The 26,839-nt window shown below is 40.8% G+C and overlaps 1 protein-coding gene across 1 annotated transcript in view; it reads left to right on the top strand.

The window, feature by feature from the left end:
- Window positions 1-26,839, top strand: part of TRPC7 (transient receptor potential cation channel subfamily C member 7) — a 158,265-nt gene that overhangs the window by 5,556 nt on the left and 125,870 nt on the right. Inside the window, exon 2 of the mRNA XM_004467395.3 lies at window positions 3,803-4,580. Coding sequence (XP_004467452.1) covers window positions 3,803-4,580 — 778 coding nt within the window. The remainder of the gene's footprint in view (window positions 1-3,802; window positions 4,581-26,839) is intronic.

The following is a 26,839-nucleotide window of genomic DNA, read 5'->3' as shown; positions in this document are numbered from 1 at the left end:
TGAAACTGAATTTATAGCATCCCCTCAAACTAGGCCCTTTGGGGACACAACTAGAATGACTGCTTAGCTTTCAACTCAGTCATGTCCTCTCTTTCTGAAAATCCTACACTACTAAAAGCATGTACCCTATTCCTGAGTCCCTCTCTCTTGTAAAGGTCTTTCATCTACTCCCAACCTACAATCTGCCTTTGGCATCAACAAGCAGCCCCTCTTCCTGGAATGATGACATTGTTGAGAGAAATGGACTAAGAAGGAGCTCATGAACTTGAATCCTAAGAATTTTTTCCCCAGAAGTCTTTTATTTTAATTATCTTTTTAAAAAGTTAATAGATCACACAAACTTTTACATTGAAAAACGAAAGAGGTTCCCATATAACCCCACCCCTCCTTCACCCACCCCTCCCACATCAACTACCTCTTTCATCATTGTGGCACAGTCATTGCATTTGGTGAATACATTTTGGAGCACTGCTGCACCACATGGATAATAGTTTACATTGTAGTTTACACTCTCCCCAGGTACATTCAGTGGGTCATGGCAGGATATATAATGTCCAGCATCTGTCCCTGCAATATCATTTAGGACAACTCCAAGTCCCAAAAATGCCCCCACATCACATCTCTTCTTCCCTTTCCCTGGTCTCAGCAACTACTGTGGCCACTTTCTCCACATCAATGCTACAACTTCTTCTATAACTAGTCACAATAGTTCCATACTGGAATATCAGTAAGTCCACTCTAATCCATATTTTATTCCTTCATCCTGTGGGCCTGGGATGGTGACATCCACTCCACCTCTATATCGAGAGGGGGCTAAGATTCCACATGGTGATGGATGCAGTTCTCCTGCTTGCAGTTGCAGGTACTCTTGGTTCCCTGGCATGGTGGTTGTCCGTCTTCACCTCCCTGTTAGTTGACCTTGGTAAGTCGAACAAACCAGAGAGTAGGAGTTGCAACTCTGCTGAGGCTCAGGGTCCAGCTGGCACATGGACAGCCCATAAATTCAAGTCTTCTGAGTATACACCAACCCCAGTGCCAACCACAGGTTCAATAAAAGTGACAGAAGAGGCATGTATAGAAAGATCACATCTGAATCCAACTCCATCACACTCAGGAACACAAATTCCAAAGTAGGGCCCACTGACATGGCACTGAACTCCAAAGTCATCTGTCATGACCATAGAACCTATGGGTCTCCATAGCCCTCAAGAGAACCAATACCTAAGTTCTATCTACTTTGGTTGTCTCTGGGGTTCTGATGAGGCATGCGTAAGTGCAACCCCTCTGATGACCTCCTGACTCTTTTTTGAAGACTCTTAGCCATATAAACTCATTTTTATTTGCCATTTTCCCCTTTTATTCAAGGTCAAAAAGAAGTATTTTATCAAAGTGCACATTTAAAAAGTGGACAGCAGTTCAGACTTTCTTCCTAAGGAAGTGCGGAAGTTTCTATTAGGATTTAACACCCACATTTGCCTTTTGAGGGAGCAGCCCATAATTATTCCTTTTATCTTATTTTAATTTTTTACAGATGAACAAGCTGCTCCACTGAATGGTTTAGTAGCTTTTCCCCAAGGAAGTGTGACTCAGACCCAAGCAGGACTAGAGTACCAAGTTCTGACCCCCAATCATTGCTTTTTATCAGAGATGGGGCTTCCCAAAGGAACTAAAAGCAAAGAGATTGAACATGTCAAAAGGTAAAATGAAAGGAAAACTAAATGTAGCCCAGAATTAAAAAGTCACAAAACTAATTTTAACTATATATATATTTTTAAATCTCAAAACACTAGGTTTAATTTAAAAGCTTTCTTCTATGACTACTTTCGTTTATTTAACAATATGGCTTAAGTGAAATGCTGAGTGTCCCTTACATATGGAGACAAAACCAATATCATGTTATTTGAAAACATGAGTGGAGAAGAGGTAGACTAGAAAAGGAGAATAGAAAATTTAGGCAACACCAATTGGAGAGTCAGAGAAATTTAAGATGTTCAAGTTGGTAGAGGTTTAGAAACATCTAGTAAAAGCCTCTTCATTTCAGTGTTAAGGTGTCAGAGAGCCAGGAGCTGGGAACCTGATCAAAGTCTCAGTGTTAGCCAGACATGGAGTATCTGGACTCAAGCTCATATGAGTTGTTATTCTCTCCTGTTTTTTTTTTAAATTTCTCTTCCCTTCCCCCGCTCCCCAGTTGTCTGTTCTCTGTGTCCATTTGCTGCATGTTCTTCTTTATCTGCTTCTGTTGTTGTCAGCAGCACAGGAATCTGTGTTTCTTTCTGTTACATCGTCTTGTTGTGTAAGCTCTCCGTGTGTGCAGGGCCATTCCTGGGCAGACTGAACTCTTTTGTGCTGGGCAGCTCTCCCTACAGGGCGCACTCCTTGCGCGTGGGGCTCCCCCACGCGGGGACACCCCTGCGTGGCACGGCATTCCTTGCGCGCATCAACACTGCGCATGGGCCAGCTTCACACGCGTTAAGGAGGCCCGGGGTTTGAACCATGGACCTCCCATGTGGTAGACGGACCCTAAGCACTGGGCCAAGTCTGCTTCCCATCTCCTATTTTTTAAAAGCCATTTTAAAACCTTGGAAAACTAAAGCTTAGGTAACATGTCTAAAGCCACAGGCCAGTAAATGGTGGAGCCAGGATTCTTACTGTAGAGCTTCTGACCTGAAAGCCTCTCATTTCCCTCGCCTCAGTTTCTACATCTAAGATGAGATCAATAAGAGTACCTACCTCATTGGGTTTATGCATTCTTCACACAAGTTAATATATGAAGAGGTGTAGTATTGTGCCTTTTTTGCCTGGCATAAAACAGGTGCTGAATAATCTAAACAGCTCATACCAGTAGTAGTGGTAGTAGCAAAAGTAGTAGAGGCAGCAGTAGAAATAGTAGTGGTAGCAGTAGAAGTAGTAGTAGTGGCAGTAGTGGTTACCATTACACTATGCTGCAATGGGAAAGAGCAACAAGGTAGAAGTGAGCCTGGTGTAGATGCTTACCTATTCCTTCTATGACATAAAAATCCATTTCAGTCTTAAGAAGTTATGACTCAGTTTCTTCAGAAGAGCTTTTTCAGTGGCCACCAATAAATGGCAATGACTCTATGCCTGCTCCTTGCCATATCTTGCCCTTTAGCAGGTACTTAAATTGCATGGGGACCAGAAAACACAGTCCACATAGAGACTAGCACTGAATGCAGAAACATGTGTGTAGCCATGCTTGCACTTTTATTGCAATTGTGTCACAGTGCAGGAGCTCATCAGGGCATGATACACCTGGACCAAATGCAGCACAGTCCACAGTGGCCAGCTCTGTGGCACAGCCTTTGGAGGACTTGACAGAACAAGAACATGTACTTTATACATGCAAGTTCCCTCATTTAATCCTCCCTTCTATGGGCCCCATGGCCCAGATGAAGTTATCCATGTTGAAAAGGTGAGAAAGCCGGAATTCAGAGAGGCTAAGGGACTTACTCAAGTTTACACAAATGAAAATAAACGGGAGAAAAATGATGGCCATCTGCAGGTTTTAGCCACAGCCCTACTCCACATCCAACTCCCATTACGCACCACGAAAACCCACATGTCAGCTCTGCAGCCACTCCTCTACCCAAGAGGTACAGAGGCTAGATGACTAAGTCAAATTCTTCCATTTGAAAAAGAACAGTTCAGGTAATCCCATTTGTCTTAATTTCAGTGATTAAGACAATGATTTCTAATAAGATTTTGCAATTTGTTTGCTCTGCCCCTGAGCAAACTGAAGGGCCCTGGGAAAGTAACGAAGCATCTTTGCCTTGCTGTTCTACAGGTTGGGGAGCAGCACCTTTAAAAACATGCAGCGCCGGCACACAACACTGAGGGAGAAGGGCCGCCGCCAGGCCATCCGGGGTCCTGCCTACATGTTCAACGAGAAGGGCACTAGCCTGACACCTGAGGAGGAGCGCTTCCTGGACTCGGCCGAGTATGGCAACATCCCTGTGGTCAGGAAAATGCTGGAGGAGTCCAAGACCCTCAACTTCAACTGTGTGGACTACATGGGGCAGAATGCTCTGCAGTTGGCTGTGGGCAATGAGCACCTGGAGGTCACGGAGCTGCTGCTCAAGAAGGAGAACCTGGCACGGGTGGGGGACGCACTGCTGCTGGCCATCAGCAAGGGCTACGTTCGCATTGTGGAGGCCATCCTGAACCACCCGGCCTTCGCGCAGGGTCAGCGCCTGACACTCAGCCCACTGGAGCAGGAGCTGCGGGATGACGATTTCTATGCCTACGACGAGGATGGCACGCGCTTCTCACATGACATCACACCCATCATCCTGGCGGCGCACTGCCAGGAGTATGAGATTGTGCACATCCTGCTGCTCAAGGGTGCGCGCATTGAGCGGCCCCATGACTATTTCTGCAAGTGCAATGAGTGCACTGAGAAGCAGCGGAAAGACTCCTTCAGCCACTCACGCTCTCGCATGAATGCCTACAAGGGACTGGCAAGTGCTGCCTACCTGTCTCTGTCCAGCGAAGACCCTGTCCTCACCGCACTGGAGCTAAGCAATGAGTTAGCCCGACTAGCCAACATTGAGACTGAATTCAAGGTAACTCTCCCACTCGCCATCCCCAGGAACAGTGCCCAGTGGGCTCTTCCAGTCCAGTAGCAAACTGGGTTATCTTCTGGTCTTAGAAAGGTTGACAACCTCAGGCTCATGTACAGGAAGGGAACTTCCTCAATCTGTGTCAGATGTAGGTCTTGGGAAAAGCAGCCCATTAGGTGAAATATTTTAAATCATATAAATGTTGTAAAAAGATGACAAGCACAAATTCATACAGTAAAAGACAAGCAAAATACAGACACGATTATATTGTGGTTCTGGTGTAAATGCTTCAGCTGTACCCCAGGTAGCTCAGGAATGCCAGGGATACCTGTGGTTCCTTCCTAGCCTGACTCTTAGACAACTTGATTGTGTCACATGCATGGTTTTGAGTTGTTTCGTTCATATCTCTATTCCATCCTGGAGTGTGCTGTTCTTAGCTTTAGTGTCATAGTCTAATGCTAGAAAGATTTAGCTGCAGCCTCTCTCAAACCTACCAAGCCACTGCTATTGCCTCTGCCAAGGACTGAGGAGCTGGTAAATAAAAATGGAAATGAAACTATCTCTGTAGAGTTGCACTTACCACCCCAGTAGGTGGGCCCAGGGCAAAGCTCTGTAATTCAGCCAAATTAAGAATACCTCGATTTAGTAGGCCAGCCTGCAGGAATGGAGACCCATTCCCAAAGTCCATTATTCAATAGTGGTTCTAGGTGTCTGTTGTCAAGTAACACTACCCCTGAGAGAGGACACTGATACCTCATGGGGGAGAAACTTCTAACACAATGTTTAATAAGAATAAAAGCCACCATTTAATGGGCCCTTACATACCAAGCATTAACTGCCTTACCTATATGATCTTATTTAATCCCCTCAACGATTAAATGATTTGGGAACTATTATTATCCCCATTTTATGTGAGGGTGCAGAGGTACAGAAAAGTTGAAAAATTTGCTCAAGATCATCTGACCAGTTGGTAGCAAAGCCATTGCTCTCATCCAGACACTGACCTCAGAGCCAATTCTGAGAAGACACTCTGGGAAACTGTGAGTCAGAGGCTTGTTCATGTATTGATCTTCTCAGGGTTTTGCTTGTCTTTATTTGAATGATGAAGGGATTCCCACTGCAGAAGGTGTGAAAGAAAGAGTAGGAACCACAACTGGGTTCAGAACCTCTCACTCCACCATTCAATCAGAGTCTACTATGTGCTAGGTGCCATGGGACATAAAAAGAGGTACTGCATGCAGGACTGGCCATCAAGTTGGCAAAGCATAACACCAGCAAGTGAAAAGTTCATTGCCCAAACAAGAGATCCATTCAAGAGCTCTCCCTGCACAGGACTCAATTAGGTGGCCAATGATGGGTACACACAGCAAAGGAGGCCCCTTGGGAATAGTGTCCGGGGGGAGGGGGGATGCTTAAGGGAGGAAATAGAATAGGGGTGGCACTTACTGAGCAGGAGGGAAGAAAGAAAGGTGTATTTGGAGGGGGCAAGTGAAGGTGAGGCCCAGAAAGGCCAAAGGAAGGGAAGGGATCAAAGCTCCATATAGACTTCCTGCAGGGGACACACAGGAAGAATGCTGAAGAGATGAATTACGGACAGATCTCAGAGGGCCCTGTGTGCTAAGATGAGCACTTTGAATATTTTTCTATAGGAAATGGAGAGTGATGAAAAGTTTTTGTTTAGGGAGTAAATGAAAACTATAGTTTTGGAGATTCACTTAAGTATAGTAGATAACAGGATTTGGAAACAATTTGGTTGTGCATGCAGGAGACCACATAGCCTCTCTGTAGGAAGGGGATCACCCACAAGCCAGGGACAGAAGGACCTCATCCTTGCAGGAAATGCCAAGGCACTGAAAATTGTGAACAGATGAATAGAGTCCTGTAATTAAACTAATTTTATTCCCTTCTAACCTCCCATCTTGAACCCATCCACTGAATTAGAACCACTTCCCTAAATCCTCTATTGTTCATGGCCTCAGCAAGAAAAACTGGTGGATGTAGATGTAAAGATTACCCAAAGAAACTCCCAAGGAATACAACAATTGCCTCTTCCTTCTTTGTTTCTGTAAAATAAATCTCGCATTCAGGCCAAGGATGGCCCAAGGAAGCCTGGTGTAACTTTGCTTCATCGCCTGGTTTTGAGACTGAGTCTGAAGGCAAGAATGTAAAAGTAATGATAAAGTCATTCAAATCAGATATTTCTGGCCAAGCAAAACAAATACTGTTCAACAAAAAAAAATGTTTTTTTGGATCAAGTTGGATAATTTCATGATTCTCTACTTTATCTGGGCACATGCCAGCCTTCCTGAACAAAACGATGCTAGACATTTGAAAATAAACCGAGCAGTTTGTTTCCTTTACTAAAACTCAAAGTGTGGCATATTTTAGTGCTGAAAGCATCTACTATGATATTTTGACTTGAAAACTATGAAAATTGTCGAGAATTAAAAGCACTACTAACATGGTAATAAATCCTTTCTACAATTAATTGATTTATTCAAAATAAAAGTTAGCATAAATTCATTCACTGGCTACTAATGTCCTTCTAGTTACCTTTGTTTGAAATAAACATCTTTCAGATATTAACAAAAGGCACATTCTGAATTAACATCAGTGTTCCTTTAGAACTTTATGACTTACTCAGCTATCCTTATGTGTGTTCTTGACATTACACATCTTCTCAGAGTAGAGAGCAGTTTAGCAGGAGAGAAGCCAAATTGTAATAAAAGAATAAATAGCAAATGTATATTTTCTTAAAAGCACTCTGTGTAAGTCATTTCAGTTTTAAAGGGTCTACACATTGTTAATTGTGTCATGTGTAATGGAATTGGCCCAGTATCATCAACTGTGTTTTTAAAAAAAACAATCAGGTCCTCATTGTAAATACCATATGTTATTCTCCACATCTCCTAAAAGACTCATTCTAGGAATAACTCTTTCTAATTTAGAAACATCATCATGAAAACCAGGATTCAGTTGTTCAGGCTGTTGTTTTTGGAGTCATTTTATCATCAGAATAGAGTCCAGTCATTAACAAGAAGTTCAACCAATGCCAAGGTCTCCAATAAATTGGGACTGGAGTCAAGCACCTACTAGCAAGCCATAATTTTTGATGTGGAAATTATGCAGCTGATCAAGGATTTTCTTATGTCTCCTTAATCTTCCTAGGTCTAGAAAGATATTAAAACTTTGTGTGGTCACTGGAGTCTTTCTAGTGCCTTGAATGATGCCTAGTAATTTAGTAAGCATTCCATAAATATTCAAAGATGGGAATTTAAAAATTCTAAAAGGATAGTCATTTCAACTAGAGAAGCAGGAAATTACTTTTATTTATGGCTTAACTTTTTCCTAAATACATGGATTTAATAGAGATATTTGGTGAACATGATGACATGGGGAAGCTCTAAAAATGTTATAAGCTGTTTGGGGAGATAAAATAAGTACACGTTAAACAACTGAAGACCAAGTTGTATGCTGCATTATATGGTGCCAATGACCACCATACTCCTGGAGGGTAGAGTGTCTTTTGGGTCTCACCCACAGTACCTAACAGGGTTTGAGAGTTCTGCCAACAAATGACATTTTGGTTACCTGGTTTATCTATGCAGTAGGAGGCAGAGAATGGGAAGACTAGCATGGGCTGGACTATTTGCAGGTGCTTCATCCTGATGGATCTAGCTCTCTCTATGTAGAGGTAACTGGAGAAGAAGAAGGGAGTTGTCTAACTCAGTTTACATTTCCTGCCACCAGAAAAGACTGAAGTCTCTGCATCTCTCCTGAATTAATCTGCTTGGTTTTCTTCATCCTCCTGATCATCCTCCTGATAAAACTGCTCAGGGCTCCCTTTATTTGACTGTATTCTCTGTGAAATTCCTAGGCATTCTGTCTATGTGTGTGGCTTGTCTGTGGAGCTGGTCATTGCTTTTCAACATTGTTTTTCAGGAATTAATCTTTCTTCCAACTCAGAGTCACAATAGCAGCAATGCTTGGGTTAAGAGGAGGGAGGATGAGGAAGGAAGAATGGCAAGGGGGTATTCTAGAGTAAGGATTAGGACTCTGGAAGGGAAAAGAAAGTAGGATGGGAAAGTGGGTACCCTCTTACTCTCTAATCTTTAGTTTAAACTTAACAGCATCTAATATTCCCGAGTAAGGGAACTGTGGAAACCAAAAAAATACTTTATCTTAGCTGTTTAAGATTTGGTCATTCTGAAGAAGAGCAAAGCTTACAACTTAGGAGGCTTCTGCTATTGCTAAAATAGCATGAAGTCTATCCACTGAGCTTCAGTCACAAGCAATTTTTTCTTATGGACTACACAGGAGAAGAGTAGGGGGCAAGACAGCTAAGGCCGTAACTTCGTCCTGCTTAAAATGTTAATGATTTTTCTGTTTATCAATGGATTGTTAACTACATGTATTATGAAAATCAGATGATGAATTATGTATCAATGTTTGTGCAGCCATTTTAAGACCCATAAAAAACTCCAAGTCTAAAATACTGCAAATTAAAAATGCAAATAATGATCAGACCAATTTGCCACCTGCTATGATCTCTAGTGAGATCCCATTGTGTGAGGTAAAGATGTTGAGATGACAGTTTGTTATCTGCTTGCAAACTTATCAGAATGGAAGAGGGAGGCAGAGGGAAGAAGGAAGAATGAGTTTGTATTATGAGGTGAAGGGCTCAGAACATTTGAACACTGGCCATCTGGAGCCAAGGAGACAGGAAGCTTGAGTAAAGACACACCCTGGGTACCAAAGGTTGTTTAAGCCTGTTGCCCTGGACTGCAGGGGAATCTATATTTGTACCAGTTTCCCAAATGTTTTGAATATTTTTAGGTTTTTAAATATTATATACCAACATCCTGGGAAAATACATTTCGTTGAAGTTTGAAAGCCTGGCTGGTAGTATAAACAAATATCTGCTTACCATACAGAAAATAACTTGAAAATTGTTTGCTTTTCCTTTGTTATTTTTTAAGCTGTGAAAGCTGCAGGTCTTAAAAACAAGGGATTTGGTTTTGTTTTTTTAGGAGTATCTGGCAGAAAACTCCTCAAGATACCTTCCAGGATCTAACTGTGTCACCCAAAGCCATCTAAGTGAGCATCTGATGATGCAGAGGATGTGCAGAGAGGAGGGAGGAGCACAGAGGTCAGGGGATGAGCTCTAAGGCAGTCCCAGGGTGACGTGCGATCAGGGCAAGAGGACCCATCACAGGTCCACACTGGGTCGCAGGCCCCAAAACCTGAGAGCCAGCCCCAGGGACTGGTTTATCTTATGAGAGGGGTCAAAGGTGACTTCTACACACACCCACCTTAGCTGTGTCTTTTTCTATTTTTCTTTTTGTTTGTTTTCTTTTTCTTTTTTCACTTTAAAAACATTTATTGAAGTATATCATTCACACATGAACATACACAAACAGTAAGTGTATAGTAAAAGTTGTAAACTTACAAAACAAACGCATAACATCACACAGGGCTCCCATACATCACCTCACCACAAACATATTGCATTATTTTGAAACATGTGTAACAAATTATGAAAAAGCATAGCCAAAGTATTACTACTGTCTCTTTTTCTACCCAAATTGTCTGGGGAAGCACTTTTAGCAGAGTATTCATTAATGAGGCCTCACAGGGAAAGGAGCCAACTGTTATGTCCTTTGGTGACAATTTTTCATTGGATCACAGCCAATGCCTAAAGTTAGATGACATTCCTCTTCTTAGTACCACCTAAGGTTTCTGCCAAGGGTATCAACCTCTAAAATTCAGGGGGACAGTGTATGTTGGATGGCAAGTATTCAGGTAGTCTAAAGGAGGCTAAGTTTGCTTGAAGAGGATGAGGGCAGGAGCTGGGCTCTGGGGAGCACCCCACGTGGCCATGCTTTATTTCCTCCGAGCTGAGGAGGACAGAGTGAAGAGCTTGGCTCTGGAATCAGACTGACTGGGTTCTATGCTCTGCTCCATCACTTACCAACCATGGAACCTGGAACATCTATTGGAAGTTTTCTTACTTGAAAGATGGGGGTGATAATGGAATGCTTGTTCCCCCCACTACCACCCAAAACCTTGCTCTTATCCTCATCTTTCCATCTTTGTAAGTGGCACTGCAATTCACCCAGTTGTCAAGACTTTTCTGTGCCTCATCCTATTTAACCTCCAGAAAAACCAGGCACATATTAGGTGCTCAGTAATTATTAGCTCAGTAAATAAATAATTGAATTGATGAACGAATGAATAATGACCTTCCAGGGCATTGGCGAGGAATTAATGAAATGAAGAATATAAAACTCTTAACACAGAACCTGACACATGATAGGCACTATTAATGTTTTCTTCCAGAGAGCTTAATGGAGAGCGCTGTTTGCTCTCCAAAATCCCCTGGATGGTCAGTGCCACTTTTTCCTCCCAATAAACACAGCCAAGTTTCAAACCAAATCCTCCTCTATGCTTTTCTGCTAAGCTTCCCAGCCCTTCAGCAGATCTAGAACAAGAGCAAGGCGAGGCTGTGCTTGTGAGCCCTATGGCTAAAAATAGGCCAAGGGAATATTTTCCAACTGGGAAACTGCAGACCACTAAAGCTATTTAACAGTCTAGAGTGCTGCTAAAATATTGCTGTGAAAAGAAGTGATGTAGCCTGGAAAGACAGATAGCAAAGGAGAAGGAGGGAGGAAATGGGCAGGCAGAGCTTCTGCCAAACACAGATTATTTTTTGAAAAATCTCTCCAAGGAAAAGATTCATAGATTCAACACTACACACACAAAAAAAATTGGAAAAAAAATCATTTCCTATGAAAGTACAGCTATCAGTCTGAAATATCAGAGATATATAGAAAATGGAGACTGTTCCTAGAGAGTATTAGCCAATGAGTAGGAGCACAAATTAAATCAAGTGGAAATTCAGAGATTTCATTGAAAAAAATTACAATGCTATATAAATTAATCACAATAGCACAGCATTAATCATGTATGCTATAAATACCATGGAGAAATGTATTGTTGTTATCTTTATTAGAGTAAATTCACATCAGATTAAATGGTAGAAAATATGTCAGGATGATGGCGTGGGATTATACTCTGAAACTCACAGGATATCAGAACTGGATATACCCCAATTACAGAGTTATATGAAAATTCACCTTTCATGCAACAAATGTTTCCTAAGCCTCTAAAATGACCAAGGTTCTTGGTCAGGTGCTAGAGATAAAATGATAAGATTAAGTTTCTGCCCTCAAGATGTTTTTGGTCTAGTGGACGAAATACACGTTCTCCATACAATCACAAAAAGAACACATTATAGACTGTGCTGAATGAAATGAGGTAAAAATCTGTTTTAAAAGAGTTGACCTAGTGGGACAACTGGCTGTGTGTATATGAGGGCTGTGTGTATATGAGCATGTGTGTATGTGTATTCAAAGATGTACTTTTTTTCAATAGTTGAAATATCATTTTATTTTAAATCTACACAAATATGATGTACATTTTTACAACCCATCAAGAAATTTGTAAGTCTAGCACTTTAAGATAATTTATACAGAATCTTAAGAATGCTGAAGACTTCTCCAGTCTGCAGTCTAAAGTGACTGATTTTAAGATCTCGATTTAAAGTCAACGTTTTCATACCACTGTAGATTTACTGGCATTTCCCCCCTGGTCCTTAGAAATGACATCTTTAGAAAGTCTGTTTTCCTCTTTGTGTGTAAGACCTTTCACAGTTACCAAGGTTAAAGTAGGGAATTTATAAATACTATGCTGTTTCTATAATATGTGAAGATAAGAACAAATTTTAAACAGACTAATTGGTGCTAATATAAAGTTAGCATTAAATGTATAGGCATGTGGTGCTTTTTTTAATTATCTTTTTTTAAAGTTAATAGATCACACAAAACATTACATTTAAAAACATGAGATTCTCATATAACTTACTCCCCACTCCCCACCCCCATCAATTTTTAATTGTATTTTTTGAAGATACATAGATGACAAAAAATGTTACATTCAAAAAATATAAGAGGTTCCCATATACCCCCCAGTCCCCTCACCCCAATCCTCCCACATCAACTCCCTCTTTCATCATTGTAGCACATTCAATGCATTTGGTGAATACATTTTGGAGCACTGCTGCACCACATGGTTAATAGTTTACGTTGTAGTTTACACTCTCCCCAGGTACATTCAGTGGGTCATGGCAGGATATATAATGTCCAGCATCTGTCCCTGCAATATCATTTAGGACAACTCCAAGTCCCGAAAATGCCCCCACATCACATCTCTTCTTCCCTCTCCCTGACCTCAGCAACTACCGTGGCCACTTTCTCCACATCAATGCTACAACTTCTTTCATTACTAGTCACAATAGTTCCATAGTAGAATATCAGTAATTCCACTCTAACCCATATTTTATTCTTCCATCTTGTGGGCCCTGGGATGGTGACGTCCACTCCACCCTTGTATCGAGAGGGGGCTTAGATTCCACACGGATGATGGATGCAATTCTCCTGCTTGCAGTTGTAGGTACTCTCAGTTCCCTGGTGTGGTGGCTGACCATCTTCACCTCCCTGGTAGCTGATCTGGGTAAGTCCAACAAACCAGAGGGTAGGAGTTGGAACTCTGCTGAAGCTCAGGGCCCAGCTGGCACATGGACAGTCCATAGATTCAAGTCTCCTGAGTATATACCAACCCTAGCGCCAACCACAGGTTCAATAAAAGTGACAGAAGAGGCATGTGTAGAAAGGTCACATCTGAATCCAACTCCATTACACTCAGGAGCACAAATTCCAAAGTAGGGCCATTGCAAAGACAAATGTGTTTATATGGCTAAGAGTCTTCAAAAAAGAGTCAGGAGGTCATCAGAGGGGTCATGTTTATGCACATCTCAGCAGGACCCCAGAGACAGCCAAAGTAGATACAACCCCAGTTACTGGTTCTCCTGAGGACTATGGAGATCCACAGGTTTTATGGTCATGGCAGATGGCTCTGGAGTTCAGTGCTGTGTCGGTAGGTCAAAGGTGTATTTAAACACTCTCAGAGGAGGGTGGCCACGGTGGCTGCTGATGGTCAGGAGAAGGAAGAAGAGATATGGTGTGGGGGCATTTTCAGGATTTGGAGTTGTCCTAGATGGTGCTGTAGGGATGGATGCTGGATGTTGTGTGTCCTGTCGTGGCCTGCTCGGTGGACTGGGGGAGAGTGTGGACTACAATGTGGACCACTGTCCATATGCTGCAGCGGTTCTCCAGAATGTATTCGCTTGGTGCAGTGGATGTGCCACAATGATGGAAGAGGTTGTTGATGTGGGAAGGGTGGCATGGGTGGGGTGGAGGGTATATGGGCACCTCATACTTTGTGAATGTAACATTTAAAAGAAAATAAAGAAGAAAAAAAATAATAAACACTCTCAGAGGAGAGTGGAACCAGGAAGATATGGAAGAGATAACAGATAGCAGATGGAAAACAGGGTTCTGGGCCTTAAATTGCATATGAAGTAGATGAATGGCAGAGAGGGAGAAAGAGAAGCACATACAGAGAAATCTGAGTGGGTTGGTGTGAGTCTATCATAGGGAGGAAAAGGGAGAGGTGGCAGGTGATGGGGATGCTGAAGAAAAGAGCTCAGCCATGACCCTGCCATTGGCAGTCATGGTAGGAAGCTGGACTAGACTTGAAGGTGAATGGGAAGCCGTTAGATGCTTTTAGCAGGTGTGTGACTTACTCATGTCTGCCTTGGAAAGATCAGCCTGCAGCTGTAGAAAACAGATTGGAGGGGACAAGAGTGTAAGGAGTTGAAAGGCTGCTGTACAAGGGGGAGTTCCTCCCAGGAAGGGGGTTGATGGCACAAGTACAGAAGGACCAACACATCTCAATCACTGTATGAAGCATCAAATATGGAGCTACAGCAAAGTCATAGAAGGTTACTGGCCCTTAGCTGTTCCCAGGCCAGCTTTCTTCTCTGTGAGCTTCCCAGGACCCTGCTTTTCCTATCTCTTGAGTGGCTCAGTGTTGCAGAGTGATGCCCAAGCAATGGAGAAGCAAACGGTGAGGAGGCAGAAGAGAGCCGTCTCTTTGTCTTCTCCTCCAAGGCAGAAGCCTAGTGTTGTGGGACATGGGCAGGAGAGTGAGGCAGATTCCCATTTTCCACTCTGGGCCTTTGGAGGTAGAGAAGGGCATGTCCAGGGCTCAGCCAAACTGTTCACCACAAAGCTCTGGCAGCACAGATGCCTTGGACAATGGGTTCAGACGTAAATAGAAAGGATTCCATTCGATTTAATCTGTCCTGCATTTTCCAAATTCTGAGGATATCTTTCCCTATCTCAGAGCTCTGTGGACCAAGTTAATTTTTCATTAAAACAAAGGAAAATAGTTGAATCTTATCTCTAATTTCTGTTAAACTGAAGCTCATTTTAGCATAAATAAAACATGAAGTAGAACTCTCCCTCTCCTTCCTCTTTCCTTCCTTGTCTCTGCATGTAGAGAATGTCAGGCCAGGAGGTGAGTGGGGCAGGCAAGGCTTTTCTGGGCACCAAAAATACTCCCTGATGGGCACCCAGTTTTGCTACCAAAAGTTGGTTGGCTCTTTCTTGAAATCTGTGATTTCTTGAAATCTATTCCTTTCTTTTTGTGTATAGGTGGGAATAGTATCAGGCTGAGTTGAACTGGGAAAGGCTGAGACCAGGAATCCAGGCAGATCCTCAGAGCAGGATAGAATGGAAAGCCAGGGATCAGTTATTCTGGAAAGCCAAAGGTGATCCTAAAGCCAGGAAGTCAATCTAGAGGAAAAGGGAGAGGTGATTCTTATTTTCTTTTGGGCAAGGCACAAGCAAAGCCAGAGATAGGGGAATTCTGTAAAACTGCATGTGTATGTGGTGTTTGGGGAACAGGGTAGATGAGAGGTAGAAGGGCAACAGACAGAAGCAATGGAAGGCAACTTGGTAAAGGGCACACTGCCCTTCTCAAGTATGAGAAAGCATTTTTAAATGTTCAGTTTGGGCATAACAAAAATTATACACACTCATCATAAAATTGGGGGAGGACGGCGGACTTGGCCCAGTGGTTAGGGTGTCCGTCTACCACATGGGAGGTCCATGGTTCAAACCCTGGGCTTCCTTGACCTGTGTGGAGCTGGCCCATGTGCAGTGCTGATGCACTCAAGGAGTGCCCTGCCACGCAGGGGTGTCCCCCACGTAGGGGAGCCCCACACGTAAGGAGAGCCACCTAGAGCGAAACAAAGTGCAGCCTGCCCAGGAATGGTGCCGCACACACAGAGAGCTGACACAACAAGATAACGCAGCAAAAAGAAACACAGATTGCCATGCTGCTGACAACAACAGAAGCAGACAAAGAAGACTCAGCAAATACACACAGAGAACAGACAACCCGGGTTTGGGGGGGAGGGGAGAGAAATAAATAAATCTTTTTTAAAAAAGAAATAAAATAAAATTGGGGGAAAATATAGAAAAGTGGAAGAAGTGAAAAATAAGCATTAATCCTACCACCTACAAATAAATAATACTTTAGGGTGTTTCCTAGTGCTCTTCTCCCCAGATATACCCCCAGGAGCAAAATTTGAATTAATACTATGACTCAATTAATAGAACATTTTCATAATATTTTTATTTCCCTTCATGCTTTATCCTCATACTCATTCCCTTCCCTCCTCCCTCAAAAGCCACCTGCTCCAATATATTTAGATGTATAGGTATGCATGTATGTATCATTCATTTAAGAAATATTTCTTTTGTACCTACTATGTAAAAAGTTCTGCAGGCTGGGAATACTTAGAGACTATCAAAACCCTATAAATACCTACCCTCATGGTGCTTACATTTTAATGGAACCCTTGACAAAATACATTGTTGATTTATGTATGTATGGGTATTTATAATTTATATAAATGAAATTATGATTATGATCTTTCTTACTCACTTTTACTCAACCCCATTTTTTTTCTTTAAGAAATTGTAGGTTTACAGAAAGATCATGCAGAAAATATAGAGTTCCCATATACCCACTGTGTTTTTTGGAGTTTTTTTTTTTTTAAGATTTATTTATTTATTTATTTCTCTCCCCTTCTCCTCTCTCCCCCTCCGCCCCAGTTGTCTGTTCTCTGTGTCTACTTGCTGCATGTTCTTTGTCTGCTTCTGCTGTTGTCAGCAGCATGGGAATCTGTGTTTATTTTTGTAGCGTCATCTTGTTGTGTCAGCTCTCCATGTATGCACCATTCCTGGGCACCATTCCTGGGCAGGCTGCACTTTCTTTCACACTGGGCGGCTTTCCTTATGGGGCACACTCCTTGCGCGTGGGGCTCCCCTGCACGGGGACACCCCTGCGTGGCAGGGCACTCCGGGTCAAGGAGGCCTGTGGACCTCCCATGTGATAGACAGATGCCCTAACCACTGGGCCAAGTCCACTTGCCCCCACTGTTTTTTTATAAAGGGTATTTATTTGGGGTAGGGGTTTACAGATACCAGGCCATAAAGCATAAGTTACTTCCCTCACCAAAGTCTATTTGGAGCAAGATGGCTGCCGATGTCTGTGAGGGTTCAGGCTTCCTGGGTTCCTACATTCCTGGGGCTTGCTTTTCTCTGGGTTCAAGATTCCTTTCTTCCTGGGGCTGGCTTCTCTTTCCTCTGCATGCTGACTTCCCGGGGCTCCAGCTTAAGTCTTCAGCATCAAACTCCAACATTAAAACCTCAACATCAGAAACCCTCAACTCTGTTCTTTGTCGTGCCACCAAGGGGTGGGGACTCAACGCCCTAATCATAACTCAATCATGTCCAGATATAGATCAGATTACAAGCATAACCCAATATTTCTTTTTGGAATTCATAAATTAAATCAAACTGCTACACTCACCCCAACTTTTAACATTTTGCATTAGTGTGGTAACTTTGTTACAACTGATGAGAGAATATTATTATAATTGCACTATTAAAAATAGTCCATTATTTACATTAGGGTTCACTGTGTGTATAGTACAGTCCTATGATTGTCGTTTTCTTTTAATTCTGGCAACACATATACCAACTAAAATTTCCTCTTTTAACCACATTCACATATTTAATTCTGGCCACACCATGTATTTGATGGTCTCTCCATGTTGCTGTGTGTAAACCTAGATCACTGCTTCTGTCTGTTACCTGATATTCTAGTCTCGGCACCCCCAGTCTTCCCCTTATTCATTCCCATAGTGATGGGCACCTAGATTTCCTCTGACTTCCGTTACCACAAATAATGCTGCCAAGAACATTTCTGTACCCCCTCATGATCCTATTTCAGGGTTCTTGCGTTTCATGCCCAGGAAGGAACATCCGTGGTTAATTTCACCAAATATGCCAAAGACTGCTCCCCAGAAGGCCTGCCCTAGTCTATACTCCCTCAGGGACTTGGATCAGCCTGTGCCACGGGTTCTAGGCATTATTCTAATTTCTAATATTTTCAGTGTGAGGGATATAAAACTATTTTAATTTGCTTTTCTCTAGTTGCTAATGAGGCTAAGTGCTCCATGTAGTTTTTAGGCATGTGGGTTTCTCCTTTCTGTGAACTGCACCTTTCTATTCCTCCTTTGCCTACTTTTTAACAGGATTTCTGTTTTGGGGTATTTTTAAATGGATTTGCAGGAGTTCTCTATGTAGTCTAAATACTAGTTTCTGGTCTATTTTAAACATTGCAAACATCTCTCAGTCTGTCATTCATCTGTGTTCTTTGTTGAACAGAAACTCTTATATTTTAAATAACCTGTGCTTTTTGTCTTATTAAGAAATCCTTCAAAAGATACTGTCCTACATTACGCCTAATTTTTCTTCTATTACTTAACTTCATAGATTTACCATTCACTTTAAAATCTTTAGTCCAAGTGAGGTTTAATTTTGTATGTAGAGTGAGTTTGTATCAGATTTGGCTTTCTTCCATATGGTGAGTTAATTTTCCAACATCATCTATTAAATAATCTAACCTTTCCTCACTATTCTGTGATGCCACCCTTATCATATACCAACTCCCAAATGCACACGTTTCTGTTTCTCACTTTCTATTCTATCCAGTGTTGTATCTGACTATTTCTCCATGAATAGCCCATTATTCTGTGGCCTATTATCTGGTAGGAAGATCCAGTTATTTTTTTCTGTGTGTATATATATATATATATTTGTTTGATTTTACAATTGTGACAAGTCTGTATAAGCAACTGGAATCTTGGTTTTCACACTGAATATTTTAACATTACCATTTGCCCCACACTATGTTAACCCTTCATAAATATCAGTTACTAGAAAATTTTCATGTCACAGTCAATAAAACTAAATATTTGACAATTGAGTAAGTTCCCATAGAGCAACTTTTGCAGCTCAGTTTAGGTTGATGGTGGGCCCTCGGACTGAGAAGGGCCAAGTATGTGAAGGTAGAGAAGGGGGTGTCCTGAGCCCTGGCCAGAGAAAAGAGGTAGGCAATTAGCTAGTTTCTGGGCCCAGATTTGGCTCCCACAGTGTCACCTTCAGCCTATCTCTCCCAAACAGAGCCCACTGCTCCCAACCGCTGGTGGCCATCCAATTAGAAGGGAGAAGGGTGTTCTCATTTTTCTAGAGGAATCTTCTCTCACAAACCCTGCAGTTGGAAGCCCTGAGCAGAATTAGAGGACAGAGTCCTGGGATCCTAGATACTTTCTTGACCACCTTATAGGATGGTCTTGGTGAGCAGAGGGAGGCAGGGTCATACCCACTTGCTAGCACAGCTCTGCCCAGGAGAGAACCAGGCAGGACCAAGACATAGCCATCTTCATAGCCAGTTTCCCCCAGAAAGAATTTTTTACCATTCTTTGATGAGGTTATTTTTAAAAGACGATTAGGAGACCCCTGGAAATCACCCACTAGGGTAAAAGGAAAAGTGGTGGAGTGAGATTTGGGGGAAACTAAGATGATGCTATTACCTGAAGAGCTCTTAGGAAAGAACAGTCAAGGCTGTTCTCTATATTTCCTGAGGATCAACAAAAGGGAGCTACAATTTTAACTCAGTGATAAGAGGGCCAAGATGAAGGATTTGTTTTTAAATAATACAGATATGTTTGATTATTTCAACTGAATTAATCCATAATATGGACAAGATCTAAACCATGATAATATTCAATAATCCCATGGAGTTGCTCATCTTTTAGTGGTTGAAAAGTTCCAGGTAAATACAGGAACTAACCCTGTATTTGATTTCTCCTTGAGGGTTCCCCTTATAACAAGTGGTATGCAGAAATATGGGACAAATGCAGAAATAGCTCATTTTTTTATGTGTTAATCAAATGAATATATGACGTAAAAGAAAAATTCAGATGGATCCAATAACGTATATTAAAATAAGCTCCCCTTCCTAAACTATCTCATTTGTCTCAGTCATAAGCTCCAGACGTAACCTGTTAGTAACTTATTTCATACCTGGGCATAAATCTTTAAATATAATTAGTTGTGTGTGTGTTTTTATATATGTGTGTGTATTACATATATATATCCTTTTGTTTTAAATGTATTAAAACATACTCCAAATTCAGTTTTGCAACTTATTTTTTTCACTTAATAGTAAGATGTGACAGAGACCTCTTTCCATATCAGCATCAACAGATCTACCTCTTTCTCCACAAAAGGTATAGGGTATTCCACAACAGAGATGCACTGTAATTTATGTTACATTCTCTTACTGATGAGCATTTAGGTTAGTTCCAATTTTTTGTTTTAATAAAGAGTTCCACATTGTACATCCTTTTACATATAACTTGTACACTTCTATGGGTATATCAGTGGGATAAACTCCTCAAACTGGAATTGCTGGGTTAAAGAGCATGTGTATTTAAAATTGTATTAGAGATTGGGAAATGCCCTTCCAAAAGGCAGTCCTAAACTAAAATTTCACTGACATTGCATGAGAGTGCCCTTCCCACTCCCTTGTCTACAATGTGTGTTAACAAACTTTTCCAATTATTGTAGATTTTGTAGGTAAGACATGGTACCTCGATGCTTTTTCATTCAAATTTCCTTTATTATGAGTAAGGTTAAACAGCTTTTTCCTTATTGTCCATTTGAATTTCTTTTTCTATGAAATTATTTCTGTATTTTGGCCATTTTCTCTTGAGTCATTACTCTTTTTACTTTTGATTTGTACGAAGTATTTTTACAAAAATTGTTATATATGTTGTAATTACTTTTCAAGTGTGTTGAAAATATTTTTCAGCTAGTTGTTTTCTTACTTTCCTTATGGTATTCTTTTCCTGAACATAAATGATGCTTACATTTTCTTTTTTCTTATTTGTCAGTCTTTTCAGTAATGGTTCCTAGGGTTCATTCCATGCTTAGAAAGGACTTCCCTACTCAAAGATTATTTTTCTAAATGCACCTGTGTTTTCTTCTAATGCTTCTATGCTTTCATTTTTGTGTATTTAACTCTTTAATCCATCTGGAATTTATTTTTCATGTAAGAAAGAAAGTCTCCCACTCTCTCAATAACAACATTCATCTTGTTCTTTTCAGTTAGTCACCAAGATTAGATTCCATTTACATAGTCAAAATTGCTGTTTCTGAAAACATCAATCAAGGAAACAGTGTAATTAAGCAGAATGAAAGTGGCTAACAGTGGAAGTGATTACCTATCTGTCTGTCAAAACCCAGATATATGTTATTTCAGCTACAAATTTTGAAAAGAAACATCCAAAAGCTACATTTAATTAATTTTTATTCTTAAATGCTTTTTTTCAGGTTTTGGGTTATTTTAGTATTTGGTTTGTAGGCTGCATAGCAGTAAAAAAGTGATTGTTTTGTTTCCTTTCCCAATAACCCATGAATTATATAATAAGCTGGCGAATACCATCACAGCCCCTGGATCCAAACAGAGCCTGTTTATGCCAATTGAGAAACTGCATTTGATTGCAGAGTGAAAAAATCTCCATCACTTAGATGTAAAGAGCCAGAAATCGCACTTGGCATTGATCAACTAAGTATCTCTCGCTTCCTTTTCTATTTATAAACTTTGTGATAAATACCCACCATAAATGTTGCACATTCAAACACAGTGTAGAGATAAGGAACCCTACAATAAATACTTTCTGAATGTCCTTTCACACATTAAGCAATAGAAGGCTCTACTACCTGAGCAACAGAAAGTCATGTACTTTTCTAACTGCCCTTGGTAAAATATGGTGGCATAATACCACCTACACTCTTTTGCCAACAAGCCTGGAGGGGTGGGGAGTGCAAACCCTGGTTACAACAGAGGCAGTACGGTGTAAGGTCCTGGAAAACTAAGAAAACTAAAATTATATACCTATTTCTTAAATTTCAGTGATGTAAGAATGATTGAGGCTAAAATTTTCTAAGTACCATCGATTCTCAAGCAAAAAAAGTCATCCCTAAATGCTTGATAGCATGAACAGCTTTTATATTTCTATGATCTCTCAGTCTCCCATATCTCCAATGTGAAAATAATAATAACCTGTTTGTCTGGGCTCCAGAGTAGGCTTAACAATTACTGACTGAAAAAGGCTTTGAAAATTCAGAAGGTCCACACTGAATTACTAAGCACTGCTGCTCTCTCTCAGGTCCAAGAAATGCAACACATTTATTCATAGTCCTGTTGCTTGGACCTGGGCAGTCAGAGCACACATTTGCTTTCTTGGGAGGAGTAGTACGCAGCCACAGGTCTTCTACATGATGAGGACCAGAGTTTTGCCTGTTCACAGCGCTCCCCTGCCTCTCCTACATATTTGTCTTTGAAAACAGTAGTTTGGGCATTTTTCCATCTCACTTAGGAAGACTAAGCCAAGGGGCTTTTGGATAATAATTTCTCTTCTCCAGTGATTATTTACTTGGCTTAAAGTTCATACACCAAAGAATTCACCCAATACCTTTCCAAGGCACATCCAAAGCTTCAAGTTTTATCTGCTTAAAACAGGAATTTAAATATAAGCATGAAGATGAATTTCAGTAAATGTGCAGAAAGGAAAAAATATTTTAATTAGATTGCAAAAAACAGGAACAAGAGGTTATTTCTCTAAATGTTATCTCCACTAAGATTGCAAATTTTAAAACTAGATTTTGAGCAGAGTTGAGTCTGTTCTTTGCTCAAAGCAAATACGTGAAGGGTGCTCTAATGGCAATCAAACTTGGGGATTACTTGAGGGAGCCAAATAGTTTGGCTCCTTGTGACCACACTTGGGCCAGCACATGGGTATATATCATGGTTGAGGGGTCATTAAAAGGCTCCTTTGGGTAGCAGTAACTGGGGCCTTGAGAAGTGAGGCTCCAGAAGCAGAAAGGTGGAAAAGGAATGTGTTGAGTAAGAGACCCAGACTCTGCCACTAACTTCCATGTGACCTTGGCTTAGTCATTTTATCACTCTGCAGCACATTTCCCTCATTCATAAAGATGGGTGCTTAGACTATTTAAATGATTCCTTAATGATTCTTCTCACGTCTTTATTCCTTTCTCTTCCTCATTTATACAAAGCATTTCTACAAGTAACATTCGAACTGAAATTTATGAAGATAGTATTATTCCTATTTTTACAGAAGAGAGAACAAACTTGAGGGTGGTTAAATGATTTATCAACAAATGAGTAGTCTTCCTTCTGTGTGCCAGATATCATACTAAGTACTAGGGCTACAAGTGTGAAGGAGACCCAGTACCTGTCCTCAAAGCAACACAAAAGACTGGAGTGTAAAGATATAATTACAATGAGTTGGGTATGTGCCATAATCACTGTATGAGCAATCATTGTGAGAACTCAGAGAAGAGAGCAAAGAACTCTGAGTGAGAAGCCTTCCCAGAAGAGATCACTTGAAGTGCATCTTGAAGAATGAGTAGGAGTTTAATCAATAGAGAAAAGAAAGATAGAAGAAATGAGCATGTGCAGAGGCACAAACAGATTCAAAATACATGGTGAAGAGGTACAGAGCAAGAAGGAAGTTGCAATGACAGAGGGCAGAAGCTGATGTTTATGACGTATGTTGAGGTATGATAATAGAGATGCTTGATTATCCAGTGGCTTTTTTAAGTATTTTTTCTTTATTAGAGAAGTTGTGGATTTACAGAGCAGTCATGCAAAAAATACAGAAATCCAATACACTATCCCACCACCAAACTGCATTGGTGTGGAACATTTGTTACAATTGATAGGACATTTTTATAATTGTACTACCAGCTAAAGTCTATGGTTTAACTTAGAGATCCCTGTTTGTGTAATGCAGTTCCAGGGACTTTTTTTTTTCATTCTGTTACCATATATACGATCTAAAATTTCCCCCTTTTAATTACATTCAGACACATATTTCAGTGCTAGTAATTGCATTCATATGTTGTGCTACTATCACTACCATCCGTTACCAAAACATTTCCATCATTCCAAATAGGAACCTATATATATAAAGCCTTAAATTCCCATTTCCTATCCCCATCCCATCCCTAGGTAACCTATATTCTTGATCCTTACTCTATGAGTTTGCTTTTTCCAGTTGTTTTAAATCAGTGTCATCAGACAATATTTGTCCTTATGTGTCTGGCTTATTTCATTTGACATGATGTCTTTAAGGTTCACCCATGTTGTTGCTTGTGTCAGGTCTTCATTCCTTTTACAGCTGAGTAATAGTCCATTATATGTATATATCATATTTTACTTATCCATTCATCAGTTTATGGACAGTTGGGTTGCTTCCATCTTTTGGAAACTGAATAATGCTGCTATGAACATAGGTGTGCAAATGTCAGAGCCCCTACTGACAATTCTTCCGGTTATAAACCTAGTAGTGGGATTGCGGGGTCATATGTTCTACACTTAGCTTTCTGAGAAACTGCCAAACTGCCTTCCACAGCAGATGCACCATTTGACTGCCACTAGCAATGAATGAATGTTCCTATTTATCCATACCATTCATTCTGTTAATGCAGTGTATTACATTAATTGATTCTCTTATGTTGCAACCATGTATATAAGGGGAAAATCACACTTGATCATGGTGTATAATTCTTTTAATATGCTGTTGGATTTGGTTTGCTAGTATTTTGTTGTGGATTTTTGCATCTATATTCATAAAAGATATTTGTCTGTAGTTTTATTTTATTGTGGTACTTTTATCTGGTTTTGGTATGAGGGTAATGTTGGCCTCATAGAATGAGTGAGGGAGTGTTCCCTCCTCTTTGATTTTTTTGGAAGAGTTTGAGCAGAATTGGAGCCATGTCTTCATGGAATGTTTGGTAGAACTCCCCTGTGAAGCCATCTGGTCCTAGGCTTTTCTTTGTTGGGAGATTTCTGATTACTGATTCAATCTCTTTACTAACAACTGGTTTGTTGAGATCTTCTATTTCTTCTTGAGTCAATGTAAGTAGTTTGTGTGTTTCTATGAATTTGTCCGTTTCATCTAATTTATCTAATTTATTGGCATACGGCTGTTCAAAGTATCCTCTTATAGTCCTTATTTCATTGAGGTCAGTATTAATGTCCCCCTTATCATTTCTAATTTTCTTAATTTGTATACTCCCTCTTTTTTTTTTCTTTGTCAGTCTAACTAAAGATTTGTCAGTTTTATGGATTTTTTCAAAGAACCAACTTTTGGTTTTGTTGATTCTCCCTATAGTTTTTTTGTTTCCTATTTATCTCTGCTCTAACCTTCATTTCCTTCTTTCTGCTTGTTTTGGGTTTAGTTTGCTCTTCTGTTTTTAGTTCTTCCAGTTTTTGGATTAGGGCTCTGATTTGAGATCTATCTTCTTTTTTAATATAAGCTTTAAGTGCTATAAATTTCCTTCTCATTATTGCCTTCACAGCATCCCATAAGTTTTGGTATGTTGTTCTTTCATGATTATTTGTCTCAAGATATTTCCTAATTTTGCTTCTGATTTCTTCAACTCATTAGTTGTTTGAGGGTATGTTCTTTAATTTCCACATACTTGTAAGTTTTCTATTTCTCCCTCCGTCATTGAATTCTAACTTAATTCCATTGTCATTGAAAAATATACATTTTATGATGTATGATATCAATATTTTTTATTTATTGAGACTTGTTTTGTGACCCACATATGTTCTATTCTGGAGAATGATCCATGTGCACCCAAGAAGAATAGGTATTCTGCTTTTGTTGAATGAAGTGTTCTATATAGATCTGTTAGGTCTAGTTGGTTTAGAGTATCATTCAAGTCTTGTGCTTCTTTATTGCTCTTGTGACTAGATGTTCTATCCATTATTAAGAGTTACGTAAAATTTCCTACAATTAATGTGAAACTTTCTCCCGTCAAATCTGTCAGTATTTGCTCCATCTATTTTGAGGCTCTGCAGTTAGGTGCATATATATATATATATTTTTTTTTTTTTAAGATTTTTAAAAATTTCTCTCCCCTTCCCCATCCCCAGTTGTCTGCCCTCTGGGTCCACTTCACTGGGCACTCTTCTTTGTCCACCTCTGTTGCTGTCAGCGGCACGGGAATCTGTGTGGAATCTGTGTCTCTCCTTGCCGTGCCATCCTGCTGTGCAAGCTCTCCGCATGTGCGGCGCCACACCTGGGCAGGCTGCACTTTCCTTCACATTGGGCAGCTTTCCTTACGGGGCACACTCCCCGCGTGGGGCTCCCCTACACGGGGATACCCCTGCGTGGCACAGCACTCCCTGCGCGCATCAGCACTGAGCACAGGCCAGCTCCACACGGGTCAAGGAGGCCTGGGGTTTGAACCGGGGACCTCCCATGTGGTAGATGGACACCCTAACCACTGGGCCAAGTCCGCTTCCCTATATATATATATATATATATATATATATATTTTTTTTTTTTTAAGATTTATTTTACTTATTTCTCTCCCCCCGCCCCCTCCCACTGTCTGCTCTCTGTGTCCCTTCGCTGTGTGTTCTTCTGTGCTCACTTGCATTCTTGTCATGTGGCACCAGAAAACTGTGTCGCTTTTGTTGTTGTTGTTGCATCATCTTGCTGCATCAGCTCTCTGTGTGTGCAGTACCACTCCTGGGTGAGCTGCACTGTTTTTTTAATGCAGGGTAGCTCTCCTTGAGAGGTGCACTCCTTGAGCATGGGGCACCCCTACGCGAGGGACACCCCTGCATGACACGGCACTCCTTGCATGTGGCAGTATTGTGCGTGGGCGAGCTCACCACATGGGTTAGGAAGCCCTGGGTATCGAACCCTGGACCCTCCATATGGTAGGTAGACACTCTATCAGTTGAACCATAACTGCTTCCCATATATATTTATAATTGTTACATGGTTAGGTTAAGTCTAGTGATGATGAACCCTCTGCTTTGGTTTATCTGAG

Source organism: Dasypus novemcinctus, chromosome 2 (genome assembly GCF_030445035.2).
Source record: "Dasypus novemcinctus isolate mDasNov1 chromosome 2, mDasNov1.1.hap2, whole genome shotgun sequence".
Classification (NCBI taxonomy): domain Eukaryota; kingdom Metazoa; phylum Chordata; class Mammalia; order Cingulata; family Dasypodidae; genus Dasypus; species Dasypus novemcinctus.
Note: the sequence above shows the minus strand (reverse complement) of the source record. Positions and strands in the feature narration are given on the sequence as shown.